General features: G+C 37.6%; 2 protein-coding genes and 1 pseudogene across 3 annotated transcripts in view; 1 reads left to right on the top strand and 2 right to left on the bottom strand.

Moving 5' to 3' along the window:
* Window positions 1-2,800, bottom strand: part of ankle2 (ankyrin repeat and LEM domain containing 2) — a 15,034-nt gene extending 12,234 nt beyond the window's left edge. For both annotated transcript variants that reach the window (XM_016553949.1, XM_016553950.1), the window contains exons 1-3: window positions 2,678-2,800; window positions 926-1,393; window positions 12-206 (exon numbers count right to left, since the gene is read on the bottom strand). In XM_016553949.1, the coding sequence (XP_016409435.1) occupies window positions 12-206; window positions 926-1,373 (643 nt within the window). In that variant the 5' untranslated portion in view covers window positions 1,374-1,393; window positions 2,678-2,800. The remainder of the gene's footprint in view (window positions 1-11; window positions 207-925; window positions 1,394-2,677) is intronic.
* Window positions 2,801-3,330: 530 nt separating this feature from the next.
* Window positions 3,331-26,348, bottom strand: LOC107741281 (golgin subfamily A member 3-like). The gene is made up of 26 exons (XM_016553977.1): window positions 26,270-26,348; window positions 24,598-24,693; window positions 24,178-24,467; window positions 22,623-22,941; window positions 22,372-22,387; window positions 22,154-22,177; window positions 21,294-22,003; window positions 21,061-21,172; window positions 19,989-20,295; window positions 19,448-19,650; window positions 18,686-18,823; window positions 12,392-12,553; window positions 11,790-12,158; window positions 11,621-11,698; window positions 11,029-11,292; window positions 10,482-10,576; window positions 9,990-10,206; window positions 9,636-9,779; window positions 8,624-8,821; window positions 8,377-8,493; window positions 8,117-8,256; window positions 7,720-7,852; window positions 6,456-6,578; window positions 6,201-6,365; window positions 5,951-6,105; window positions 3,331-5,112 (listed from the first exon to the last, which is right to left on the bottom strand). The coding sequence occupies exons 3-26, from the start codon at window positions 24,317-24,319 to the stop codon at window positions 4,941-4,943; spliced, it is 4,503 nt and encodes a 1,500-aa protein (XP_016409463.1). The 5' UTR covers window positions 24,320-24,467; window positions 24,598-24,693; window positions 26,270-26,348; the 3' UTR covers window positions 3,331-4,940.
* LOC107741248 (uncharacterized) lies at window positions 15,131-16,796 on the top strand (annotated as a pseudogene).
* Window positions 26,349-27,080: the final 732 nt, after the last annotated feature.

Raw genomic sequence — 27,080 nt, 5'->3', positions numbered from 1 at the left:
ATATTCCTCACCTTTGCTAAACACCAGGCCAGGTTTGACAGGAGAAACACAGGGAGTGCTTTTACTAGGCGAAGGATAGTAGTCACATATGCCTTTGGCAAATTTTTCAGCATCCTCACGATTGGAGAAAGCTTTAAACCGAGCCCCCTTCATCATTTTAACAGCCTGCAAAGCCTCCTTCTTTTCTGTGTACACATGGGCTCTCTCTAAAGAGGAAGAGAAAAATAACAATCTCACACCAACATAACAGCTTTAAGGCATCTGTACAGTGTAAGCATGCAAAAGGCTATTGTACTAACAACTCTATAGTAACAGCGCAAAAATAACCAATTAAAGAGAGAACAAATTTTGTTTATGATTTTCTAATTTTTTTATACAGTAATTCAGAAAGGATGCATTAAATTGATCAAAAGTGACAAAGAGGTTTACAATGTTACAAAACTTTCTATTTTAAATAAATGCTGTTCTTTTGAACTTTGCATTCATCAAATAATCCTGAATAAAAGCTATCAAAGTTTCCACAAAAACTGTTTTCAACACTGATAATAATAAGAAGTGTTTCTTGAGCAGCAAATCAGCATATTAGAATGATTTCTGAAGGATCATGTGATACTGAAGACTTGTGTAATGACTGCTGTATGTTCGGATTTCCCATCACAGAGATAAATCACATTTCAAAATGTATCACAACAGAAAAGTTATTTAAAATTCTAATAATATTTGACAGTATTACTATTTTTACTGTATTTTTGATCAAATAAATGCAGCCTTGGTGAGAAGAGACTTCTTTCAAAAACATTCAAAAATCTTAAACTGTTAAATGCTAGTGTACATCACTTTACACAATTCTTTTACCATGCTATTTTGTGGTCATACCATGTGGTGTCATGAAGAAGGTGTTTAAAGTAAAGATAAAAGCTCTTACCATTCCTAGCCAGTACATCCTCCCACAACGGACACACTCCGTAGAAAAAGGTGGGCGACACCTGTGCAGTTTTAGAGGGAGTCTGTGTCTCCGACTTTGAATTCTCCACATTACACGGGCACACCGTTCCACTCAGAGCCTCCTCCTCAGGTGGGTTAAGGCCCATGCCGTACCCAAAATCCCCATCCTCGCCTGTAACCGAATCTGAGGTTGCTGATGTGGCACTGGGTGGCACTTCACTACCAGAGCTGTTCAACGAGGCACTATTACCACTGCTGTTGTCGGGCTCAGTAAGTCCAGCATTCTCCACCAGAGCCCTGGCGAGCTTACGCTCAAATACGGCTCTTGTCGTGGCAGTGATGGGGCCACATTTCAAGTTGGCTTTAATGATCTCCTCCCTCAACTGATCAGCAGTGAGACCTTTCAACCTGCTCAGGACAGTGTCCATGCTTCTGCTGCTATGGCTACCTGATGAGAAAAAACACACATTTGGAGTTACCAAAAAAAATATATATGAAAGTACAAAAGCAGAAAAGAGAGTATAGCCTGGCAAATTATTATTTTTAGCTTATTCTTATTAGCTGGGACTGCCAACAAAGGTAGTATAAAACAGGTAGGCCACTTTACATGTTCTGCCACACTACTAGTGCTTTTGAGAAACAAAATACTTCTTTTTTTATTGTCAAGGCATCACAAAAAATACACATGAAGAACAAATGCAAATATACAGACTTAATATAGTACATATAACTAGGAATGAAAAGCACCAATTATAAAATTAATATTAAACATTATAAAATTAAATAGTATACATTTAAAAATTGCAAATAAATCTAAAAACGATTTTACGCATCTATAAGTCTATAAAATTGCATGACATTGGCAAAATTGCATTGTTTAACCAAATAAATTAAAAAGGGCAGCACAGGTTTACGGTCTTAAGAGCTTTGGAGTTCTTTGACGAAGAAATAGCCTAGCTTGGATATATTGCTTGATATCCTTTTCAAAAACAATGAAAATGAGCTTTTGACGAGCTACAATGCATGTGAAATTTGCCAAAGAACAATAGAAGATTTTTAGAAACCAAACACGTTCTTTAACAGCACTGAGAAACACAAAAGCAAATTTTGGTTAAGCAAAAACCATTACAAAATAATTTTGTATAAGGACCATCCCAAAAATATGAGATGCATTTTCACTAGAGGAATTACAAAAACTGCCATTTGTATCTATATCTAATGTACCTTTTTAAATATGCCTCGGTAGTAATTTCAAAGGACATCCCTTACTTTATTGGTTATCATGTATTTAAGCAGGAACTGGCCACAGTTTTTGAGCTTGCAGCAGTTTTTCCAGTCAACACGAAAAACAAAGTTCGCTCAGTATGACAAAACATATGGAACTGTTAAAATAATGTACTTCCGTTCCGTTTATGAAACGCGGCAGTTAAACTGACAGCGTCAAGCTCCTTTGCATTGTTAAGTTTTGCATTGATCAAAAACGTGCGACATGAAGTGGGGCTGCACAAATCGTGCCACCGGTCGCGTTTGAACTACACTCCTCTAAATCTCATCCCCTGTGAGGCAAGCATGCATCTGCAACATAGAAAAAGTTTATTGAAGCCGAGGTGTCACGCCCAAACTACCATCCATTGTAGTTTTTTGTCTGTATATTACATGATACTGATTAATGGAGATGACAGATCAAAACATGGGGGATGAAAATGTCACCCGTCATTTTTGCACCACTTACCATCTATCAGCTGAACAGTGATGCCGTGCGTGATGTAAACGCGCAGATGTGCATGAGGGACTTATTAAACGTTTATATGAGTGTGAATCGAGCGGACGCTCTGGAAGGGTCGCATTGTTTACAGCTCGGTCTGCGCATGCGCGTCGTACGGTCTGCGCCTGCTCACTACGCCGGGCAGGGTTCATGCGTTTCAAACGCCGGGTGCACGGAGTATCGATCTTGTGAGTCGGATCTTTTCAATGAATCGACTGAACAGGTTCGCGAAAAAGATCTGAATGATTCGTTCACAAATTCAACTCACTTCGGGGTGGAAAATGCTACTTTATCCAAGTATTACATGCAAAATTAGTTCAAAGAGATGCATTTAAACTTCTCCACATATTATGTCCTTGCGGGTCGCTATTTGCAGAAATGTAAGAAAGACAAATACAAGCTGTATTTTTTGTAATGATTACACTAAAGCATTTTACATTTATTTTACCACTGTCTATTTTGCCACACAGAGATGTATTAACGAGAACATTCTGTGTAATATGCGACGCCGTGATATTACGTCATTACGTAAAGGAATGGCAGAATTGTTTGAATCGAACTGCTCGAAAGAACCGATTCGCGAAAGACTCGGACTATGCTTAAACCCACATATTATTACATGGTTAAGTCCAGCTCCACAGACACAACCGACAAACGGAGTTTGTGAAATGAAGACATCAGGGGAAAGACAGAAATATTACACCTAATTAAAATACATTATTCAAAATATACGTGCACACATTTTCAATAATTAAGGCTGTAATGACAAATTATCCATGAGAATTTCAGGAAGTGAAAATGTTTTTAAATAAGTGAACATAGTATTGGGCAAAAAATGGGCAAAATCTTCCCATCAAAAAGTAATATTTTACATCTGTCCATACCTGAAAGTCAGTAAGCTTGCTTTCTTTTATCAATTGTGCAATACAAGTCAACACCTTTCATATATATTATAAATATATATGTACAACACACTCAACAGCGCTTTCAAGAGCACATTCAACCTATTTTAAACTATTTCCCAAGACCTCAACAGAAACATTTCCTTCAAGCTATACATTTTTTGTAGTATTTAAAGGTTTCCTTATTGGATTCACTTTAAGGCGCAGCCCTAAAGAAAACTAGTCAAATTCTGACAGCCAAAGACCTTTCTCACATCTGCAAACCGTAGACACAAACCAGATGCTAGCTGATATTGGATGATCTGATCTATAATATATTACCCTGTACAAAAGGGCCACTACTTTCTCCCAGTCTCACACTTACATTCCTGGGGCTTCAGGTCCTGAGTTTCAATCAGAAAGAGGCTGTAGTGCTAAATATAATTTTGTAAGTGCATCCTCAAGGTCGCATTATTGTACCCACAAAGAATGTGTTACAAAACAGTGGATCTAAACTCTGAGACTTATGAGTAAAGTGGTACACAGTGTGTATGTAGACAGGAAGTTGTCAGCATCGCTTTAGACTTGATTTGAGGTTTTTTTGGGAAGGGAGGAGAGTTCAGGGCTGATCTCTGCTCTAAAATGCTTGATTGATATGGGGCCTCGTATTGTTTAGTTGATAATATTTGCATTATATTGCAGGGAACAGCTCAAGATCAGGCATCTGTCCAGTGATGGAATGAGAGCAGCTCATTCACAGGCACAGAGGAATGGAAGAACAGTTCAGCTGCTGAATTCTCCATGCAGGAAGTGAGAACTACCACCAGACGGATATGTAGAATATACATCTGACCAATTAGGTCAACAGATCACTAGTTACTATAATACTGGAGTCTGGCGCCCTGGATGTTCGTTGTAGATCACATTTGTTTTGTTTTTTTCTCACTCCTGCAGGACTAAGCAGCCTAGCAGTAGCCCTCACAAACCTCTTTCTGCACCTCTTATGAGATGAGAAAGAAAACAAAATCAAAGCTGAACGTTAGGTGGGCGACTGCTGTGAGATTGCAAGTGAGATAAACAGATCATATCATATCAGACAGAGAGAGCAGCACTATTCATTAAACTGAAAATAAATAGTGATCACAACACAAACAAACACCAAAATGACCCCCCGGAAATAAAGCTGTGGTATAAAGAAACACTTTGTTTCACCCGAACAATCTTGGTTAGGAAGAGATAAAGCCAAATATTGGCAGTTGATAAGAAATAAACAAAGAAACATAAAAGTGCCCATAAAGATAAAACTGAGCTCTCTCCTCAGATAACGTCTTTAAAGGATTTGTTGTGGATTACGAGGGCTGCATCTCTCCCTGGATCTTATCATTCTCTTCTTTATTAGGTAAATCGTTGCTGCTGTTGTCATGAAGCCCCAGTTTTTGGAGCTCCTCCTCTGCACTGGCCAACGACGTCACTGTGACCGTGTGTTCCTCCATTTGCTTCTGAAGGCTGTCCATCTCCTGCCTACGAGAAATGACCATCAGATGAGTGAGAAAGGAGACGCCCACAAGGCGAACGCCATCTGTTATGTGGCTGTGGTAGCTTTATTTATATGAAAAGGGAGGTCGGGAGAGCAGGTTTGCGTAATTGGACTTTGGGTTCAAATTATTACTTTTTTCTCATTCACTTTACTGTATATGTCTGGTACAAATATGTGGTATTTTTTCAGGAAAACAATGAATTGGTTCATATATTTTTCATTATCTACTCAGAAAGAAAGGATTGAAATGTAAGGCAGGGTATGTTGTAATGACCTTATGATAGCTTAAAATCCTCAAATTTGATAAAGAATTTATCGTAAGTGTCACATGCTTCAGAAATCATTCTAATATGCAGATTTGGTGCTCAAGAATTAATTCCTGTTAGAATCATATAATCACGTTATAATGTGTTAAAAACGGTTGTGCTGCTTAATTTTGTTGAAACCGTGATGCACTTTTTTCAGGATGTTATGATGAAAAGAATGTTCAAAAGAACAGCATTTATTTGAAACCGAAATCATTTGTAACATTATCTCTTCAATTTCATGCATTCTTGCTTGAAGTATTAATTTCTGTAAAAAACATACATATTACTGAATGATAGTGTATTTAATTAACTAATTTTGCAGCTTGAAAATGAATACTGGAAGCCACTATATCAGCCAAAACAACATAGGCTAATAGAAGATATTCATAATAGGGAATCGCGTGACTTCAATCACTAACTGTGTTTTGTTCTAATAGTGGGACAGTGTTACAGTGTGCCCACTCTCGTCTAGTTTTCACATAGAAAGGTATGGTAAGGTGTGCAGAAGTCTTACTTTAACTGTTTCAGACAGTTGTGGAGGTTATTGAGAGGTTCTTTATTGACGGATGTTGAGGGTTTCAACAGTTCGTCCAAAAGTGAAGCAGGAACAGGGCAGTCTGGGATTTTTACTGGTGTCACTGGGGTGGATTCCCCCTTTAAATCCATCCGCTGGTGTGGGGACAGAAATATGGATAGAAAATAGTTAATAACACACAAACGTACATGTTGTCTATATTTAAAATTAAAATGAGCATTAGTCTTACCTTTCTGAGCCTGCCGTTTTTGAGGTCCTGTTTGAGCTGGTTGTTCTGCTGAAGAACAGTCGTCATGCTATTCCTCAGCTCTCCCACTTTAGCCTGCAGCATGAATTTATCCTTCCGTGTGTCATTGAGCTCTTCCTGCACCATCTCCAGCTCCACCTTTATCCTCTACACACCATATCAAACAAAAAAAAGCCCAGAGTTCAGAAGAAAAGAACCATAATACATGTTCTGACTGAACAAAGTAGCTTATCCGACCTGTAGAGTGTCCTGCAGGATGTCCATCTCACTCTGATGACATTGTTCCACCATCTCCAGCTGCTGTTTCTGCGTCTCGATCTCCCGCTGCCTCTGCTCCACCTCCCACTTCAGATCCTCCACCTGCAGGGAGACAGGAATGCAGCATATATAATATATAGTGATTCCGAATGGGAATGAGGGATGGTCACAGTTATCAAAATTCTTCAATAAAGCATTCAAAGCCTTAAATGAAACTAACTTGTGGTAGGTCTGTCATGTAGTTCAAATTTGATTTCACTGTAAGAAAAAAAAAAATCACCTGCAAAAATTGCACTCTTTGTCTTGAACAACTGGTCTCTGGGGCAGTATCCTTAAAGGGATACTTTTGTACCTTATCTTCCCCTAAAAGTTGCATATTAGTACTTCAGAACAGTAATATGTACCCTTGAGGCACTACTATGAACCTTTTAGGGGTAAATAAGGTACATTTTTGCACATTTTTAAGAAAATGTCAAGGCAATTTGATTTGCATAGCGCTTTTCACAATATACATTGTTTCAAAGCAGCTTTATAGAAAATCATGATTTTAATGTTGAAAAAATATCTTATAATATTTGCATTTAGCAGATATATTTTACATTTTGTGATGATATAAACTTTCAAGCAGCTGAGATTTGCTATGTAGTATATAATATATCTTTACATGGGTATACTCTATGAGTGAATAAAGCTGGATATAGTTATATAATATCCAACTTGATATACAGAGCTGTGGAATAATAGTTTACATATTGCGACAATATGAACAATTTGTATTTGAAATTTGCTATATTGTATATATTGCTTTACATTAATGAACTATATATGTATTCTAATAAAGTTCGATATACTAATATATCCAACTTTATATATAGAGCTGTGCAATAATATAATTTACATTGTGACGATATAAACAATAATGGAGCTGAGATTTGCTGTATAGTATATATTGCTTTATGTGAGTGTACTGTATGTATGTGAATAAAGTTGGATGTAATATATATCCAACTTTAAATATATCACCGGGCAATAATATAGTTTAAATTATGCAATGATGAATGAGATTTTTGGGGGATCCAACTGTTGCACTTAATTCGCTGACATTAACTCGCACTCAGGCTCTGAATTCTTGCAATCTGCTGACCTAGACAGCATTTTAAGGCATAACAAGCATATATTGTGAGAGTGGAAGGTTACAAACAGCGAGGTAGTTGACTCTGTTTTGCAACAAGACGCACTGTACCTCTTGGTTAGTGAGGGGCTGTTTGTTGAGCTCATCATCAAGTTGTTTTTGAAGGATCTGGAGTTGAGTGTGAGCATCAGCTAATTGCTCCTGGAAATGAGAAACCTCTTCAGAGTGCTTCTCATCTTGAGCCCTGTCAAAGAGAGAGGGAGAATAAAACAACTCACAAAACACACCAACACAATCTGAGAAGTCACAAACATCTGCTCATTATCATAAATGAGAGAAGCACTGATCTCCAATGTTGCATTTTTAGTTACCCTCGTTAGCTCACAACCATCAGTTCATCCCTCTAGAATAGCTGGACCTCGTAAAGATCTCTTGAAGTGTGACTACTTCTGTATTATGAGCTTCAGAGGCAGCTGTGATCCTATAACTCAAGAAAACAAAGACTTACGCAAGTGTTTTAGCCTCTTTCTGCAGGGTTTTGATAAGTTCCTCCTTGGCCTGCAGATCTTTCTTGATCTCGCTGAGTTCCAGCATGGCTGCTCTGTAATGCCTGCGGTTATGGGCTGCCTCCAGCTTGGCCTCCGCCACCTGAACAAAGCGTACAAACACACAGGTCACATACATGCACGTAACGAAACAGACCAAAGCCTTCAGAGACTTCTCAAGGGAAACTGGAAATGTCATGCAGCTGTTACACCACGTAGTAACCTGCTCAGTCAGATCCTTGACTTTTATTTTCTCTTTCTCCAGAGCAGCCTGTAGCGTCTGCACCAACTGTCTCATCTGCTGGTCCTCTTCTTCTTTACGCTTTAACACTGCCTGAACCTGAAGTGAAAGGTTACTGAGATGTTACAAACAAGGCAAAAAAAGAAAATAACTTTTGTAAAAAATTCTATTGATTAAAGACCTTTTTTTTTTAAAACGCAAAAGGTAATTATAACATGTAGCATCACACCTGTAAGTTGAGTTGGACAAGATCTGCTTCTCTCTTCGCCAGTGCAGCCTCTAAAATATTGGCATGTTCCCGCAATGCACTGTGGGATTTCCCAAGCCCGGAGAGCTTCCCTTTCTCATGCTCTAGCTCAAGCGCAAGCTTCTTATTAGCATCCTCCAGGCGACGAATTCTCTTTTTAAAATTTCTTGACTCTTGAAGCTGTGCGCAAAAAAAACAAAAAAACAAAGTTTAACATTTTTGAATTTTGAAACCACTCATTCCACAAATTGAATTCATAAATACACAAGAAAATTGCACACGAAAATTCTGATTATTGGAATTTCATTTAAACAAAAATTATCAGTGAAATTAAAATAAAATGAAAAGAAATGAACAAATCAGTAATCCGAGTTTATTAAATTATTGTAATCAGAGTTTATTAAATTTATAGAATAATGGGGGGAAATGTACATGTACACTATCATTCAAAAGTTTGAGGTCATTAAATTTAGTAAAGACTTTTAAACTGCTACAAAAAATTATATTTAAAATAAATACTGTTCTTTTGAACTTTCTATTCATCAAAGATTTCTCAAAAAAAAAGGAATTTTCCACAAAATTAAGCAGCACAACTGTTTTCATCATTGATAATAATAAGAAATGTTTTATGAGCTACAAATCAGAATATTAGAATGATTAATTATTTGACATTTGACACTGACGACTGGAGTAATGATGCCGAAAATTCAGCTCTGCCAGTAAATGAATAAATTACATTTTAAAATATATTAATATATAGAAATATAGAAAACAGTTGTTTTAAATCGTAATAATATTTCACAATTTTAAAATTTTTACTGTGTTTTTGATCAAATAAATGCAGACTTGTTGAGCATTAAAAGTTCATTAAAAGACTTCTTTCAAAAATCTTACAGACTCCAAACTGATTTTCTGACCTCAGAAAATGATGTGCATGTAAACATGTTAATTAAAGAATCATACAGGTAGCTATTTTGATAAAATTGTCTCTTACCTCGTCTTCAAGTTCTAACACTTTCTCCTGATATTCCTCTAGTTCAGTGCTAGTTAGGGTGATGACCTCCTGTAGCTCTTTCTCCAGCATGGCTTTACTCTGGCTCACTGCCTTCAGCTGTCCCTGCAGGGCTTCCACCTTGGCCTGAAGAAATAACAACAAATACACGTCAATTCATTATTGGAAAAGAAGATAAACTGTAGTTACGCACAGCACCACTGCGAACTGTATAAACTGGAGTTATAATCATTAATCAGTTAAGAATTATAATCATTTTGTCTCAAATGTTTTCAGGATTTATGCACCTCTTTTAAATTTTAGTATTTATATTGTAGACCATCAGTACCCGTTTACCTGAAGTTCTTGGCTATTTCCACCCTCTGAAACCTGAGCTCTGAGTTTGTCAAGTTCAGCTTCAGCTGTCTCTTTGGCGGCGAGGGCTTCCTGTAGCCTGCGGCTCAGAATACCAACTGCATTCTCATAAGCCTTATGCTTGGCCTTCATCTCTTTCTGTGCACTGGTCAAATCTGTGCCTATACGCTTCATCCTCACCTTCTGCTCTGAGATAGCCCTGGAAGAGGAAAGAGCAGGCACATAACAGCAAGTTAGTCTACTTCACCATTAGATGTTCCTCTAAAACCTCAGAGTCATTTTTAATTTGTTTAATATGCAAGTTGAAAGAGGAAAAATGCACCCCAATTTCTCCTAATTTAATTTTGAGGTGCAACATCACAAGCAAACACGCAATATTGTCTATATGTCACATCATATTCGTGATGTCAAAGACTGAGCAGCGATCACTATGGAAACCCTTATGGCAGGAGAGGCGGTGTGATTGTGACTCACTTTCTGGCTTCATCTTGCATTTGTTCGATCCTCTTTTTCAGATTTTCATTTTCTTCTGTCACTGCCGCCAGCTGGTTCTGGTCAAACTGAAGGGACTGCAGCAACAACGTGGAGAGCGTCAAAATAAGCTATACACTATTGTTCAAAAAGTTTTGAACAATTCAAAAATACAGTAAAAACAGTAATATTGTGAAATATTATTATAATTTAAAATAACTGTTCTCTATTGTAATATATTTTAAAATGTAATTAAATTAATTAATGTAATTTTCAGCATCATTACTCCTGTCTTCACATGAGCTTTCAGAAATCATTCCAATATGCTGATTTGGTGCTCAATAAACTTTCCAGCTCAAGAAAATGTTTCAGGATTCTTTGATGAATTGAAATTTCAAAAGATTTCAAAAGCATTTATTTGAAATTGAAATGTTTTTGTAACATCATAACTGTCTTTACTGTCACCTTTGAACAATTTAATGCATACTTGCTGTATAAGAAGGCAAAATAATCTATCCTTGAAGATCTTTGTAATGCAGTCAGTGTGTACCTGCAGTTGAGAGTCAAGTTGGTCTCTCGCTGTCTGTACGGATTGTAAATGGGCTTCCAGACCGTTCATTTGCTGATGGACTCTCTCCACTTCCTTCTGCAGGCGAGCCTGTTCCTGTTCTGAGCTCTTCTTTTCTCCCTCCATTTTCAACAGCTCCTGCTTCAGGTCCTTCACCTCTGCCACCAGACGCTTTTTAGAAGCCTTCAACTCAGAGATCAACTGGTCTTTGGAGCTGGCATCTCTCCTGTAAGCTTCAACCATCACCTGCAAGAAAGAGTAGAGCAGATCAAGGACACATCTACCGATTTCCATTTGGTTATTTTGTTGATTTAATAGGGGGGTAGAAACTTGTTATAACTAGTCTTTTCAGCAACAAATAAGTTTTGAATTTTTTTTATGCCTTACTGAAATTGAAATGTTTTACAAATTGATAAAAGTGATGTTTAGGACCAAATGGAATTTCCTATGTTAAGGAAAAAATGTCATGGAAGAGATGGGCTACATCAATTGATAATGACAAAACAGAAAGGCATAAATCCAATGGACTACACTCTATACACTTTTAAGGAACTGAGCTCTTTGGGCCACATACCTTTTGCTGCATGAACTGCTCCTTCAGTTTCTGTGCTTGTTTTTTGAGGGTGCCATTCTCTTGCTGGAGAGCTTCAATCTTGCGGAAAGAAAGGGAAAAATTGCGATCGGAACTAATTCTAAAGATCTTGACACAAAAAAAGCACATCACTCATATTCAAACCTCTCACCTGGGTTGCTTTAACCTGCAGTTCCTGCTTAAGCTGGTCAAGAGTGTCTGATGCCACCAGCACTTCCTCTCCCAGCCTTTCCGCTCCTTCATCCAGTTCGCTCTTATCAGCTCGCGCTGCCTGCAGAGCAACTTCCAGGACTATTTTCTCATTTTGGAGATACTGCAGGGTTTCCTCTTTAGCTGTGGCGTCAGTTTGTAGCTCCTCCAGCTGGGCCTGGAGCTCCTGGTAACGTGCCTCCAGCTGATTAAGGGCCTGTTCTTTGGTTTGGAGGGTCTCCTGAGTGGTGGTGAGCTGCTTCATCAGCTCTAGGTGCTCGCGCTGAAGCAATTCCAGCTGGGCGTCTTTTTGGGAGAGAATGAGTTTGACCTGGAAGGAGAAGAATCAGTCATTTGAATCATTATTAGGGGATGCTTATATTCAAAGCAATATATTACAAAAACGTCCCAGTGGAGCAACCTGGGATTTAGAGTCTTGTTCAAGAGCACAATGGTGATGGTTTGAACCTTCAACTCTTTAATTACCAGATCAGATACTGAATACTAGAATACACCACAAAAGACAAATGGGGTAGACGCACATGCTAGTGAGCATTTAGATACCTGCTCTAGCTCTCTCTCCAGTGTTGTGGCTGTGTTGGCGAGTTTGAGAAGATGCTCTCGTTCTTCTTCGAACTCTTCCAGTTTGTGCTGAAGATCTTCCTCCACCATTGACTTTGCCCCCTGGATTTGATGTATGGCCGCTTCTTGAGTCAACATGTCTGCCTGGATAACAATCAGTATATTACTATTATGTGTACTTTTTTTTAGATTTAATCTTCATTCAACGTATTCCTTATTTACTAAAGTAAATACCATTTCTTAAAGCACACTAAACTGAAAACTGAATTTTAGTCAGTTTAATGTAATGACATATAAAATAAAATAATATATACAACAAACAAACAAACACAAATGGTTAAGTCAGTTTTTCTATCTTTTGCTGTAGTGTGTCTAATATAAAATATCAGTTTACATTTCTTTTGCCATTAATTGTAATAATCCAGTGAGATTTTTGTATGCACACTTAAAGATTATGTGTATCTTTAGTCAGATGCATTTACATTGTGACTGTGCCTCAGATGCAATCAACTGAAACGGTTTACAAAAATTTGTTACCAGGTATAAAGGTCTGGTCTCACAGACAGTACCTTGGGTTAAGATTGTTTGAAGGATGACATGCTAATATCACTGCTGAAGAACTGCTACACTGCTACCTTCAATAAATTCTTCTCCCTATAAGAACTCTGGTCAAGCTTACTTATTTTATGTATTAAAGAAATCTAGTACATTGGCGAGCCACCCAAACTACTGCTCAGCCAAATACAGCAAAATCTAACAATTTGGCGAGCCAGCCAGGAGAGACAGACAAGAAGAGAACTCACCAACTGCAACAAGAAGTGGACAAAAGAGTTTTGGAGATTCTACAGTTTTTGTGTTGAAGATCAACAGACCGCTTTTGGGAAACACAAGTTATTTGAATCAACTGGATACTGTCTCAAAGATCCTAATTTGGTGAGTGAAACTATCAGCTCTCTAAAAGAACTTAAAGAACACTTTTTCATAAGTAAGCAGATCAATCAATGTATGGAGTGTAGCCATAATCAGTGTAGCACTGTTTTAAGAATTTAAGGCTTAGACCTTTCTCTTGAGTCTGTAGGAACCTTTTGAATGATTTAGTTCGTTCTCCTGAGACTGCAGGAGCTATAGAAATAGCGTTTATAGCTTGGTCCTGTTCTCGAGTCTGTAAGAATCATTTTAGAATGAGGTTTAGTCCGTTCTCATGAGACTGTAGGAGCCATAGACATGTAATTCTAGGCTTAGTCCTGTTCTCTGGAGTCTGTAGTAATTGTTAAAGAAACAATTTAGTCCAGTAATCAAGAGATTGTAAAAGCAAGGGCTTGGTCCTTTCTCTTTGTGTCTGTAGGAATTGTTTAAATAACAATTTAGTCTGTTCATCAAGAGATTGCAAAAGCAGAAGCTTGGTCCTTTCTCTTTATGTCTGTAGGAATTGTTTAAGAAACAATGTAGTCCGTTTATAAAGAGATTGTAGAAGCAGAGGCTTGGTCCTTTCTCTTTTTGTTTGTAGTAATTGTGTAAAAAACAATTTAGTCCATTTGTCCAGAGACTGTAGGAGCCATAGATAGCATTGGGACTGATGTTGCTGCAAGAATTGGGAATTCTTGACTGGGTGCTAATTCAGTAGCCACTATTTTAGATTTAAACAATGTTCTAACTTGGTTAAAAGAATATGGGCATAAGGCCATAAAATTATAAGTTTGTTTGCCTTCTGTTGAAAGATACAGAAAGATCTAATGTAAATTGTCTAAGGGACAAATTTGAAGCCAAGTAATTCAGCCTTCTGAACTAGGACTCAGAAAGAATTGGAAAAGTCTTATCACTCAGGATTTGTCAGAAAATTAGCCTGAATGTGAATTTTTTGTTTTAAATGTAGTACTGAAAACTAAGCTGAGTTATCAAACTAATGATTTATCTGTGTAACTGAAATAGTCAGTCTAACAGACTGCTTTGAATTTAAATCAGAATAAGCACCTTTTTTTTACGGCTCTAACACCTTTTGTTCTGTTTTCACACCTCTGAGGGCACTTTTCCTGTACTTGCCATGGCTGAGTCTGCACAAAACAATGGTTATGGCTCTGCACTGAGACCAACAACAGAAAGACATGGGACAGAACCTCCAAATGTGACCATTGATCAGATCTGGACAATCTGAATGTATATTTTTGGGAATTCTTGACTGGGTGCTAATTCAGTAGCCACTATTTTAGATTTAAACAATGTTCTAACTTGGTTAAAAGAATATGGGCATAAGGACTGATGTTGCTGCAAGAATTGGGAATTCTTGACTGGGTGCTAATTCAGTAGCCACTATTTTAGATTTAAATAATGTTCTAACTTGGTTAAAAGAATATGGGCATAAGGCCATAAAATTATAAATTTGTTTGCCTTCTGTTGAAAGATACAGAAAGATCTAATGTAAATTGTCTAAGGGAAAAATTTGAAGCCAAGTAATTCAGCCTTCTGAACTAGGACTCAGAAAGAATTGGAAAAGTCTTATCACTCAGAATTTGTCAGAAAATTAGCCTGAATGTGAATTTTTTGTTTTAAATGTAGTACTGAAAACTAAGCTGAGTTATCAAACTAATGATTTATCTGTGTAACTGAAATAGTCAGTCTAACAGACTGCTTTGAATTTAAATCAGAATAAGCACCTTTTTTTTACGGCTCTAACACCTTTTGTTCTGTTTTCACACCTCTGAGGGCACTTTTCCTGTACTTGCCATGGCTGAGTCTGCACAAAACAATGGTTATGGCTCTGCACTGAGACCAACAACAGAAAGACATGGGACAGAACCTCCAAATGTGACCATTGATCAGATCTGGACAATCTGAATGTATATTTTGACAAAAGGCTGGGACTGAGGAAGTGCCATGATGACATGTGCCAGAGGTACAGCATTAAGCACTCAGAGAGTGGACAATGGGCCTTGCCGGACATTAAAAGGGCTTATGGAAAGATGCAGCGCTTCAGGACAAACACCAACAGAGATGGCTTATCTGTAATTTTGCTCAAACAAATTCGACAGCATCTACAGAAATGTGAAACTGACAAATTACAACGTGAGAACAAAGCAGAGAAAGCAATGGTCTAAGCACTGGCTGAACAATTACAGAATGTAAAAAAGGACAAAGAAAGACTGTTACATGAGAATGACAAGTTGTTAACTTTGCTCTCCAAACGACTGGAATCAAAATCTTCAAGCAGCTCTGATGACAGTGATGCAGATATCAACACACATGCTGAAATTACAAAGGACAACCTGAAGGTTAGACTTGCTCCTGTAATTGTTAAGAACAGAAGGACTGAAGTTGAAACTGACAATGAAGAGGAGCATGAGGAAGATGGTGAACGACGAACTCGCACAGTAAAAAAGGTGGTAAAGAAATATGTTCTATACAGAACATACCAGCCAGCTACTCCAGAGCAAGTTGACAAATGGTCAAAAGAATTGCCAGATGTCTACAAACAACCATGGAAAGTTTGGCAATTTCTTCAACGCTTGCAGAAAATCTACAATTTACATCCACTGGACAGTGTGATGATTGTTAATGTGAACTTAAGAGACAATGACCAAAAAGGACTTACAGAAAGTGTTGAAAGAAGGATTGGTGAGTCTCAAGACAACATTGAGGCTGGATGGGAAGCTGTACAAACCTTCTTGTTTGAACTGAAACCTGCAGAGGTTAATTGGGCTAAAATTACCCCTTGCATGCAGAAGACAGGAGAAAGTGTTGCAGAGTTTGAAGAATGCTTCAGACAAACTTGGATGGAACATGCTGGTTTGAACAACAACATTGAAGAACTCTGTAAAGACACTAGCATGCCTATTACAACCACATTTGTGAATGGACTGAAACCTGAGGTTTCTAAATCTCTTAAAATCAGGTATGATGACTGGGACAGCACTGGAACAACGTTTATGCAGATTGTTGAATGGTCAGCAAAGATTGAAAGAACACAGGAAGTCAATCTCAGAGCTTTGCAAACCAAAACCTTGTCATACAACAACAGGACAATGGGGTATGAAAAAGTTAATATCAGAGACAACTCGGGGAAGATGCAGACATTGCAACGAGGAAGGACACTGGGTTCGTGATAGTAAGCGGAGTTTGAGACATCAAAGTGATGATGAGGACAACCTGTTGAAGAGGTTTCAGCAGTTGACAAAAAAAAACAAAAAAAAACAGACTCTGCTAAATGCTGTGGAGCCACAGGGAAACTGAAGAACCTCTCTCTGCAGCACCAGCTAGCGACATCTCATCCAAAAGCTGATGGACTCCATGTGTATGCAAACAAGACAAGTGAAGACACCATACAGACGGGAAAAGCATACACAGAAACCTCAACAACTGAAGCCAAAGATGATGTCCTAGTAGGCAGTGCTGCTAAACAAGCTATAAAGGAGAGAGGTGAACATACAGCGGCATTAAGACAACTTCAGCAAGACTCACAAACAGTTTTGCATAGTAAACAGATTCAAATTGAAGTGTCCAGAAAACAATCGTCATTGTTAATGGAAGATGGAAAAAAACTGCATGATGACAACCAATGCATTAAGGAAAACCACAAGGAAAATGGACTATGCCCTTTTGAACATGTCACAGGCCGGCCCATGTCCAATGAAAATCTAACATCTGACAGCCTTGTCCAAACTGATGAAAGACTCAGCCTGGCAGTACACAATGTCAAGAATGACATTGTATAGTGCCCTATACCATTGTCATGGTATAGTGCCCAACAAATGGGTAAAGATTCAAAAAACTCATGTGTCACAACAAGAATACAGGTGGAAAAGACCAATTGAGGATCTTTTAGTAACTGATGCAGCAGTTAAGGCGCACGGAAACAATGAGTGGATTGATGTGAATTTGCCTAGAGATGAGGGATAGATGGCAGTAGTGTTTTTCAGAGTCTAGATATGGCGGGACTAGGGTTTTTAGGCTCTAGCTTGTCACCTGAGGACAAAGACATGAACATTTCACCACTGATAAACACTGTAGTGTCCTGCCAACATTAAATAGGGACAGTTTTATTGGTAGGCATATTTTGTTTAAAATCTTAGGGTTAGGGTTCGGGTTATCGTTAGGGGAAACGTATCTTTGGAAAGGTACGTTTCCCTTTTCTCTTGTGTGTGATTGCAGGTGTTCCAGAGGATGAGCAAAGACAGCCAACGCTTAGACCAAACTGCGCTGGCCACCAAGATGAACATGCCTGAACATCCACAGAACACAACGACATCCGCCACTTCCACAAGATCGCAACATTAAAATAAAAAAGGACTTAGGCATTCAAGATAATGCAAACCTCACCATGAACTCTTATTCTGTCATCTTAAGTAATGGAGCCTGTATGCAGCATTCTGCATTCATGATTACTGAAAAGTATGTTTTGTGATAAAAAATGATCAAAGGGGGGACCACCCAAACTACTGCTCAGCCAAATACAGCAAAATCTAACAACACGGAGTCTGACAACAGCCAGTGCTCCACACAGAGATCTGATCTCATCATCATCCAGTCTGTCTGGAATGACATGAAGAAACAGAGCAAACTAGACAGATTAAATCCAGAAGAACTGTGGCAACGTCTCCAAAACACTTGAAGAAACCTACCTGTAAAGCTACCTGAAAAACTATGCTCAAGTGCACCTAGGACAAAAGCTGGTTTAAACACCATGGTTGGTCACACCAAATGTTGGATTAATTGAGTTAATAGAAGTTAATTGATAAATAAAATCTATTTATGACATTCTTTTTGAAAGCATCCTCACTTTACAGAATTTTTACACAAGTGCCTAAAACTGTTCACAGTACTGTAGCTTTGCAGAAAGCTTTTTTTTTTTCTTGAAGCGTCTTGGAGAGGTTGCCACAGTTCTTCTGGATTGAGTCTGTCTCAGTTTGTTCTGTTTCTTCATGCAATTAGAGACAAACTGGATGATGGTGAGATCAGATCTCTATGTGGAGCACTGGCTGCTGTCAGATTCCTTGTGCAAACAAAAATCTCACTGGATTAATGCAATTAATGGCAAAGGAAATGTTTAGAAATGTAAACTGATATTTCCTACCGACACATTACAGCAAAAGATAGAAATAACTTAAAACCTTTTTTTTTTGTGGGTGAAAATACTAATGGCCTTTGCACAGTACTGTGTATATATATATATATATACACCAAAGTGAAAACACTCAAGTGAATTTGAATCAGTGTAATATAATGACTATGTCAGATTGACAGAAAGAGACTAAGTGAGGAAAAAATAGTGTTCGTGTGCCAGACCTCTATACTCTGTAGCTGCACAGCAATCCGTTCCTTCTCTTTTATAGACTGATGTTTCGTCTCTGTGAGTTTGTGAGACAGAGTAACATTCTCCATCTTTAGATTTTCCAACACTCCGATCTGAGTCATCTGACCAGCCTGAAAGTAAATATACAACAAAAGAAAATACACACTACAGATGGCCATTTTGCATTTGAATCTTTCTGATAAACATTTTTGAAAACATACACATTTAAAGGTTTGGGGTCAATACGATTGTTTTTGAAAGAAATGGCTGCTTTAATTCCGATGGATGCATTAAATTAATGACAATAAATTCTATAAATAATAGTTACAATAAATACATTTATAAAGATTACTATTTCAAAATTTCTGAAGGATCATGTGACACTAAAGACTGGAATAATGGCTGCTGAAAATTCAGCTTTGCCATCACAGGAATAAATTACATTTTAAAATATATTAAATTTAGAAAAAAGATATTGATATTAATATTAATCATATAAATATATTTTTGATCAAAAAAATGCAGCCTTGGTGAGCATAAGAAACTTCTTTCAAAATCATTAAACAATCTTACCAACCCCAAACTGGGAATGGTAGTATATATTTATTATGGGTAAACAAAATTACACTCAATAACACTTCACCTACAACATCTTTTCAAGATGTTCAAGGTTGAAGACAATAAAATGTCTTCAACCTTCTGTAAACAACATTACCTTCTTGAGCTCACAACATGACTATAGTGGGCCATTATACCTGCATGTTTGCCATCTCTCCCTGCAGTCGCACTCGTGCCTCCTGTGCCAGAGTCAGTTGCTGCTGGTACCAGAGGCGGAGCTGCTGCAGGGAGTCCACTTCTGCCTGCGACGTCTTCAGTCTGCTCTGCAGAGCGTTCCTCTCGCTCTGGACCCTCTGAAGCTGTGCCTGTAGGCCCCCCATCTGCTGCCGTAATTCAGAGACTAAGTGGACAAATGACAAACAGGAGAAAGTTAAGTAAATGTTTTAATAATATTATTATAAACAAACATATCATTATTATAATTATGTATAGTTCAATATATTTACTCAAGATTACTTGTTTACTCACAGTCAAGTGGGCACAGAAATTAGTTTTTTAAAACCAATATAAAATAAATAGATCCCAGTGCATTCAATTCACTAAAATCAACTGGAACTAGTGGGCAAAAGTGATATTACCATATTAACCATCCTGAGTAATTATACACTAAGACTGACATTTTGAGTATCCCAACTGATCAGGCTCAAACCTGATGTGTACATCTACCACTGTCTTCACCTGTGTTGTCCTTGGTATTTAGGCTCTGCTGCATCTCCTCCACTTTGACCATGAGCCTCTGGTACTGCTCTTCAGCCAGCTGCAGGTCATTGCCCAGCGAGGCCAGGCTGGCGTTTTTCCCTTCCAGATTGCTCTGGAGTTCCACCATGGCCTTCTCCAGTGCAGAGCAGTTGGAGCGTAATGTGGTGACCTCAGAGGTCAGGGTGCTCTGCTTCTCGTGACTGGCCTGGGTCTGCTCCACCTGGGCCTGCAACTGAGCAGCTACTGTAGCCAGCTGGGCCTGGAGCTCTGTCTTTTCTTTCAGAGCCTGGAAATGGAGGAAGGTTTTTAGAAAATCAAAGTGGTTGCAACCACATTTTAAAGACGTATATGTATAACAATTAATGAATGAATAAATGAATGAATGTATATATATATACATATATAGATGTATATATATATATATGTATATATATATATATATAGAGAGAGAGAGAGAGAGAGAGAGAGAGAAAAAAGTCCATTTAAATTGTGATAATATTTCACAATATTATTATAGTTTTTACTGTATTTTTGACCAAATAAATGTAGCCTTGATGAACATAAGACACTTCTTTCAAAAATATTTAAAAAATCTTACCAACTCTAAAAGTTTAAATGATAGTGTATATTTACTCTGTGTGTGTCTGCTACAGCAATCTTTCATTTCATTTTCATGTTTTTTATTTATTTTTTAAATACTATAATTGGATTACAGGAAGGAACTAGATCTAAGTATTTCTTAAAATGTTTAATTTCTTTTAAACTTTTTTAAATATTTTTTTCCTATTAATTTTCTAATTAATCATTAAAATAATAAACATTAATTATTTTGCAGCAATGCTGTGCATGATTTATTTAGTATGTATTAATACATTTTGTAAATATATAAAAATAAATAACTATAAATATTAAACCACTCTGCTCTCTAAAATATGAGCATCAGCCATAAAACAAAAAAAATCCAGTCGACCACTAATAAAAAGACATACATATACTGTTGGCAGCACGTAGCAATAATGGACAAATACTTGGGACTCTACTATTAACTCACCAGATTGGCCTCGGAGGAAAGAGACTCCAGTTGTCCTTCTAACCTCATTTTCTCTTTCAGCACTTGCAGCATGTCATCATGAGTCCCCATCACAGAACTCCCATACGACACACTGCAAACGCATAATTCAACGGTCATCATGAGGGTTTAATGCGCTGGTTTCAAGATAGATAATGACGTCTAAAAAAAATATTTCAGGAATGGACTAACTGGAGGAAACTGTATACTTATACCTGCTGGAGAAGCTGTCCCTGCGACTGCGAGGCTCCACACTGCCCTCTCTTTCCTGTTCCAGCTCTTCCATGTGCCTCTCTTCAGTTGCTGCCTGCAGAACTTCCTGTAGTGATGGAAAGTGGCCCATGGCTTCTGGAGCAATCTCTCTCCCTTCGACAGTATATGGAGCCTTTGGCCGGTTCACTATTGCAGCTAACATATTATATGTCCCTGGAGTAGACACACTACTATAGGATGAGCTATCGCTGTCATTACCATCAGCTTTGAAACCTGATTCGCTACCATCCACCTCTGAGATGTTGTCTCTGATTAGCTGAGATGATTCCAAATGGGTGTTGGTCTCAGAACTGATGCTGATTTCCGAAACTGTGGAGACTGAGCTGATGGTGGAATGCAGAGAGCTAAACGACGAGTCGGCAGACGCTGAAACTACCCCACCAGACGTGCCTGCACTTTTAGCATCAGATTCGGAAGTTCTGTAGTCGGCGAGAGAGTGGATCTTGCTGGAGCGAGATGATTTGGATTTTTTCTCCTTGCTGAAAGGGATTCCAAGGCTGCCCAGTTTGGGACCACGAGGAACACTGGTGCGCAGGAAAGAGTATTCCTTAGTCATAGCGACAGTACTGGCCCGTGGGAGACCCTCAGGATGGAGCATGAGCTCTGGGTCCAAAGTGCTAAAAGGGCGGCTCTTATGAGTGGAACGCCGGGTCTGAATGGGACAAAGAAATTAGGATTAAATGCAATAAGACATGCAAAACAGGAAACAGTAGGCAACACAGGACAAACACAGAAGAGTTAATCTATGGCTAACATGAAGTCCATCAAGACCACCAATGGCAACCCAAAATAATTTGCTCACCCTCATGTTGTTCCAATCCAGTTTGACTTTCTTTTTTCAGTGGTGGAAGAAAACAAAAATAAAATAAAATAAAATAAACCAATGGTGAATAACAAACCAAAAAAATAACTATAAGTATAAACCAATGGTTTGGAATTCTTGAAGTCAGGCTTCATCATGTGCCATATTTAAATATAATTGAGAGCTGTGGCAGATTTAAAATTTGGTCTGTTCTTCACTAAAGCTATAATATGACTTCAGAAGACATGAAATATAGCACACAAGTTATGAGGACTACTTTTCTTGTGCTTTTTTGTCATTTTTGGAGATTAGCAATGTCCATTTCAATTTCACTGTAAGGAAAAGATTTCCTTTTGAAAGTTGAATGAGGGTGAGTAAATGATGCCAATTTTCAGTTTTTGGCCAACTATTCATTAAATTCAATATCAGTCATTTCACAGAAACGGACAGTTCTCGTTTGCTGACTCACTCTCCAAAGGGAAGGCGGTGATTCGGGGGGTTATCCAGTATCATGTGCTTACACAATTCAGTCTCCTGCATAGGAATACTTAGTCTGAGCGATTGCAATGCGTCACCCTTGTGAACAGAGCCCTCTGCAAGAGCTGCCTCAGACTTCTCTAGGCTGTCAGGGAAAGAGGCCAAACCTGGATCCAGCTCTGCGCTCAGAGGGGAGTCGGCAAGGCGGCTGCCCGGGGAAGGAGTTGCCAGAGGTGGGGTGCTGCCTCCGCGAGTTTCCTGACCCTCCACCACCGCCTCTCCGTTTGGCAACAGATCTGCTCTGACATGACCTAAAACAAAGAGAAGGGATTCAGCAAAGAGCTTTATGCTTAAAGGTGCACTAAGGTTTTGTTTATGTTTTACAAGCCAGTACAACATATCAATCAGCATGGATGAAATATCATGCAAAAGTAAAGGTTTTCAGTTTATTTCAACTTAGTCATGTTCAACCTCACCTGTTATGTGTACTTAACCTTTTATGGACCCCATATGGACCATATAAAATCACTGACTGTTGACATTGAAAAATTATTTTTATTTTATTGAAAATTATTCAAATTAAGTCAAATGTAGTCAAATCTAATTAATTTATTTAAAAAAAATTAAATGTGTTACCAAAGAGAGCACTCTTTTTTAATACTTTCTTTTTGGTAAGCATCACTAACAAACAATGAGCAATACATTTGAGACAGTATTTATTCATCTTTCTTGAAATTAGTTAATAAAAATACAACTATTCACTGTTAGTTCATGTTAGCTCAAGCCCAATACTAATACAATTAAATTATGTTAACAAATTGAACCTTATTGCAAATTATTACAAACAATTCTGTAGAAAACATTGTCACATTTATAGGCATATTTGTCATACGTAATTAATTTTTCCACAAAGAGAAGCGTCCATTAACAAAATAAATAGTCCACTATTAAGTTGGGCCATCTTTTCAGCTCATGCAAGTGTACTTAATTTTTTGCATATTTGTCAAAAGCATTATTCTTTTCTTTATAGCTAAAATGTTACTTTGTGCACTTTTAAAGTACTAACCCAAATTAGCCTGCTGATATCTAGATTAAGAGGTTATGACTGGTGCTTTTTGGTCATCATGTATAACCTTTAAACGTAATTGGTGATCTGAAAGTTATCTTTTGCGCAAGTCTTGCAGAACAAGTCAAACGGCCTAATCAAGCTACAGTGAGAGTTTAGAAAACTGATACTGAATTTAAAAGCATGGGGAAGTTTGTGGATATATCTAGAAAAAAAAAACACTTCTTTATAAGGTAACAAATGGCACTGGAAGAAGTGGGAAGAAAAAACTTCTCAAAGCCAAGTGACGCAGTAAACAGCAAATGTTCACACTGAAATCTTGCCAGGTTTTGAATGAACACAACAAACAACTTTCAAGCAAAAGCTTAACAGTGAATCCAAGTATAAATCAGAAAGTACAAATGGACAGCCTCAATGTTGATTAAATCAACCATCTAATTGCAACATCATCCATCAAATTTCATCTCAAAAGAACACTTACCATTAGGGATTTTCTCCATTACCAGTGATCTCTCCAGCTTCAGAGATTCTACAGTACTGCTGTCTGGATCGTTGCCGTGTTGTGTGTCCGGCTGCTGAGGGTTGGCCTCAAATGAGGCTGTTTCCTTATTTCCATTTTCCATATCTCTTGCAATACAGATGCTGCTCTAGCATCCATGAACATGAGCTGGGTCTCACCAATGCAATTCACCTTTACTTCATGCTCTGTAAACTTTGGCTAAGACTGCAGGCTGGCCTGGATGGTGCAGACAGCTTCAGTCCTCGGTGATCCTGAACAACGGAAACATTAGTTTAAGTCATCCATACTGCGAGAAGAGTTCAAGATTTATTGCTCAGTTAAAGCAAAATATGAAAAAAATATGAATTACTATTTCATCATTTAGTCACAATGCTGACTTACTTATGTCATTGTTATTGGATGTGGCACTAGCTGTTTAATTCTTACTTTGTCTATTGTTTCTATGAAGTTCCCCTCAGGAAACCACAAATCTCTATCCTGCAAAGATAAAAATAAGAACCTTTGTTTTTGACAGTTGACATACCATCTAAGCCACACCACCCCATTGGGGGGGGGGAGCAATTCACCAACTTTAAAACTTTAAACTCAGTAGTTCAAATGGAAGTGGTTTAAATAATAGTCCATTGATTCTTGAGACATGGGGCAAGACATGTTCCGCAACTTTACCTGCCATTAGCACTTTAAAAATCGCAATTTTGAAATGATTCAGGGATGATCACTAGAATGTTCTGATTCGGAATATTCTGATTTTCTCTTAATTTACTGAAATTATGACATTACATTATCATTCACTCCATCTTAAACCACCTGTCCTCTAACCATAACTTAATACTTCAGGTAGATAAAAATACATTTTAAATAAGAAAAAAAAAAAGTTATCTAAATGTCTCTTATGAAGAAAAATAATAAAATAACAATTTCTCATTTATTAGGTTTCAATTTAGTCCAAAAAAAAAAAATCTAAATTAATTTAAAAATTAAAAAACAAGCTCCTATAACAATGTTTCAACCCAAACAAGGTATTTGTCTTTTATTGGGTTTCCAATGCACTGGCAAATGGTTCCTGCATTTAATGCATGTGTGATATGCAAAATATGTTTTAGTCAACACAGTTATCCATCAACACTTTATGATGTCAGCACTTAGGTTTTCGGTCTTACTATTAATGAAATAAAATAAATTCTGAACTAGAAATCCACTTTCAATTAATTCTGTAGACTCAATTCATACACTGAAGTGAATGCTTTATTTGGTCATTTTGAAATAAGTGACAGGTGGTGATGACTCATACTGAGCTATAGGGCTGGGGAAAAACAGTTTTGTGAGAAAATGGAAGAAGTAGGATATTGAACAATTCTTTCTTATAAAAACGTTTATCAGTACTGTAGTTTATTTTGTTCTAGTATTTAGAAATCAGTCAGTTGTTATAGCTTAGTGTCATGATAGACTAGTAACTGACAAGACATGATATTGCTTTTTTGCTTCTTTTTTTGTTCTTCTTGCACAATGTAACACATCAGTGTGGTGGAGTAATAAGGTTTCTGTGTCACTCAAGGCTGGATGATTAGACTGACCATCAACACGAGTCTAACTATAGACTAGTACGGTTTAAGACACTTTTCAGACATCTGGCATGCAACCGAAGCTGACATGACTGTAAAATCAACCCAAATATACTAATTTTAAAAATCACATATGGACGGATCAGGCTGTCAACAGCGTTTTAATTAACTGTCACTTTCAGGAAAGGGACAATATCTCTGACTTTAAAGTAATGAGCTGAAAAAGAAAGCACACTAATCATGATAAATATCAACAGAACGGGAACGGCGAAAAATCTCAGGAGATACAGTGTCAATGTGAGTTTATTATTATAAATCTCTGATCTCATTAGCATCAGCCTTTAGCCACATCGCAAGATATCCAAAAACCTTAAGCAACTGATGCGTGACACTTACACACGACCGTGCTTCTGCAAAGCAAGTAACACGTGAAATGGTGAATAGTTAGTGTGGAGATTAGAAGAAAGTATAATAAGTATTTAAGCACCAACCTCAGACGTGCTCCTGCCTACACTACGTGGCTGTTTAGGTTCCGTCCTTCAAACAGATCCGACTCGCTACGGTTTTCTCAACATTAAAGGTTCCGCAGAGGTGCTGCGTAATAATTAAAGCGCAAACATCTATAGATTTTAGAATCCACTATGATTTGTATATCCATCTTATTTCACAGTAATCAGCTGATAACACATATTTATTAGTATCGTTAAATACCAAAATTATTCTTATCAATTGTGGATCTACTTATGTAAAGTGCATATACATTTTGCCGCAATAAGCCGTTTTTCTTTTATATCAAATGATTTGAACGTATAGGATTCTACTATCAAATGCAACAGAGCTGTCTCATAATCTCCATATGATATGCTATAAACCAATCAGAAAAATCATATTTGTCCCATTAGGCTTGTAAATGGAAGCCAAACAGACACTGATGTATGAAAGCATCAGCCTTTAATTTGGTTTGATCACAATCCGTTTACATGATCTATAATTAGTCACCACTATAAAATGTGAGATTTCAAGTCAATCATCAAATGCCAAATGTAATTGAAGGGACCCTGCTGCTTTTATCAAAAATGGTCAAAGACCAGGAATGGTGAAAATTTGCTTTTCATCAAACACAATATCAAAACTGCAATTCCTAAAACATACATTAAAAATAAAAACAAATAAATAAAAAAGCAAAACAATGTCGAAGAGCCCAAATTATTGTGCATGCAACCATTGTAAGATCACATATGATACACCTCAGATATGCCCTCTAAATCTTGATCAGTGCCGTTTCTCAGAATTTAAGTTGTA

This window comes from Sinocyclocheilus rhinocerous, unplaced genomic scaffold (assembly GCF_001515625.1).
Source record: "Sinocyclocheilus rhinocerous isolate Xijiao unplaced genomic scaffold, SAMN03320098_v1.1 scaffold615, whole genome shotgun sequence".
Taxonomy (NCBI): domain Eukaryota; kingdom Metazoa; phylum Chordata; class Actinopteri; order Cypriniformes; family Cyprinidae; genus Sinocyclocheilus; species Sinocyclocheilus rhinocerous.
This window is presented reverse-complemented; position numbering and strand designations above follow the sequence as displayed.

Bases quoted from the DNA above. Each gene is read 5' to 3' on its own strand.
- LOC107741281 (XM_016553977.1), bottom strand. From the start codon at position 24,319: ATGGAAAATGGAAATAAGGAAACAGCCTCATTTGAGGCCAACCCTCAG. The intron at 22,942-24,177 runs GTAAGTGTTCTT...TCTTTGTTTTAG, and splicing joins AATGGAGAAAATCCCTAATG to GTCATGTCAGAGCAGATCTG. The intron at 7,853-8,116 runs GTAAGTCTTTGT...TCTCTTTGACAG, and splicing joins AAAGAGGCTAAAACACTTGC to GGCTCAAGATGAGAAGCACT.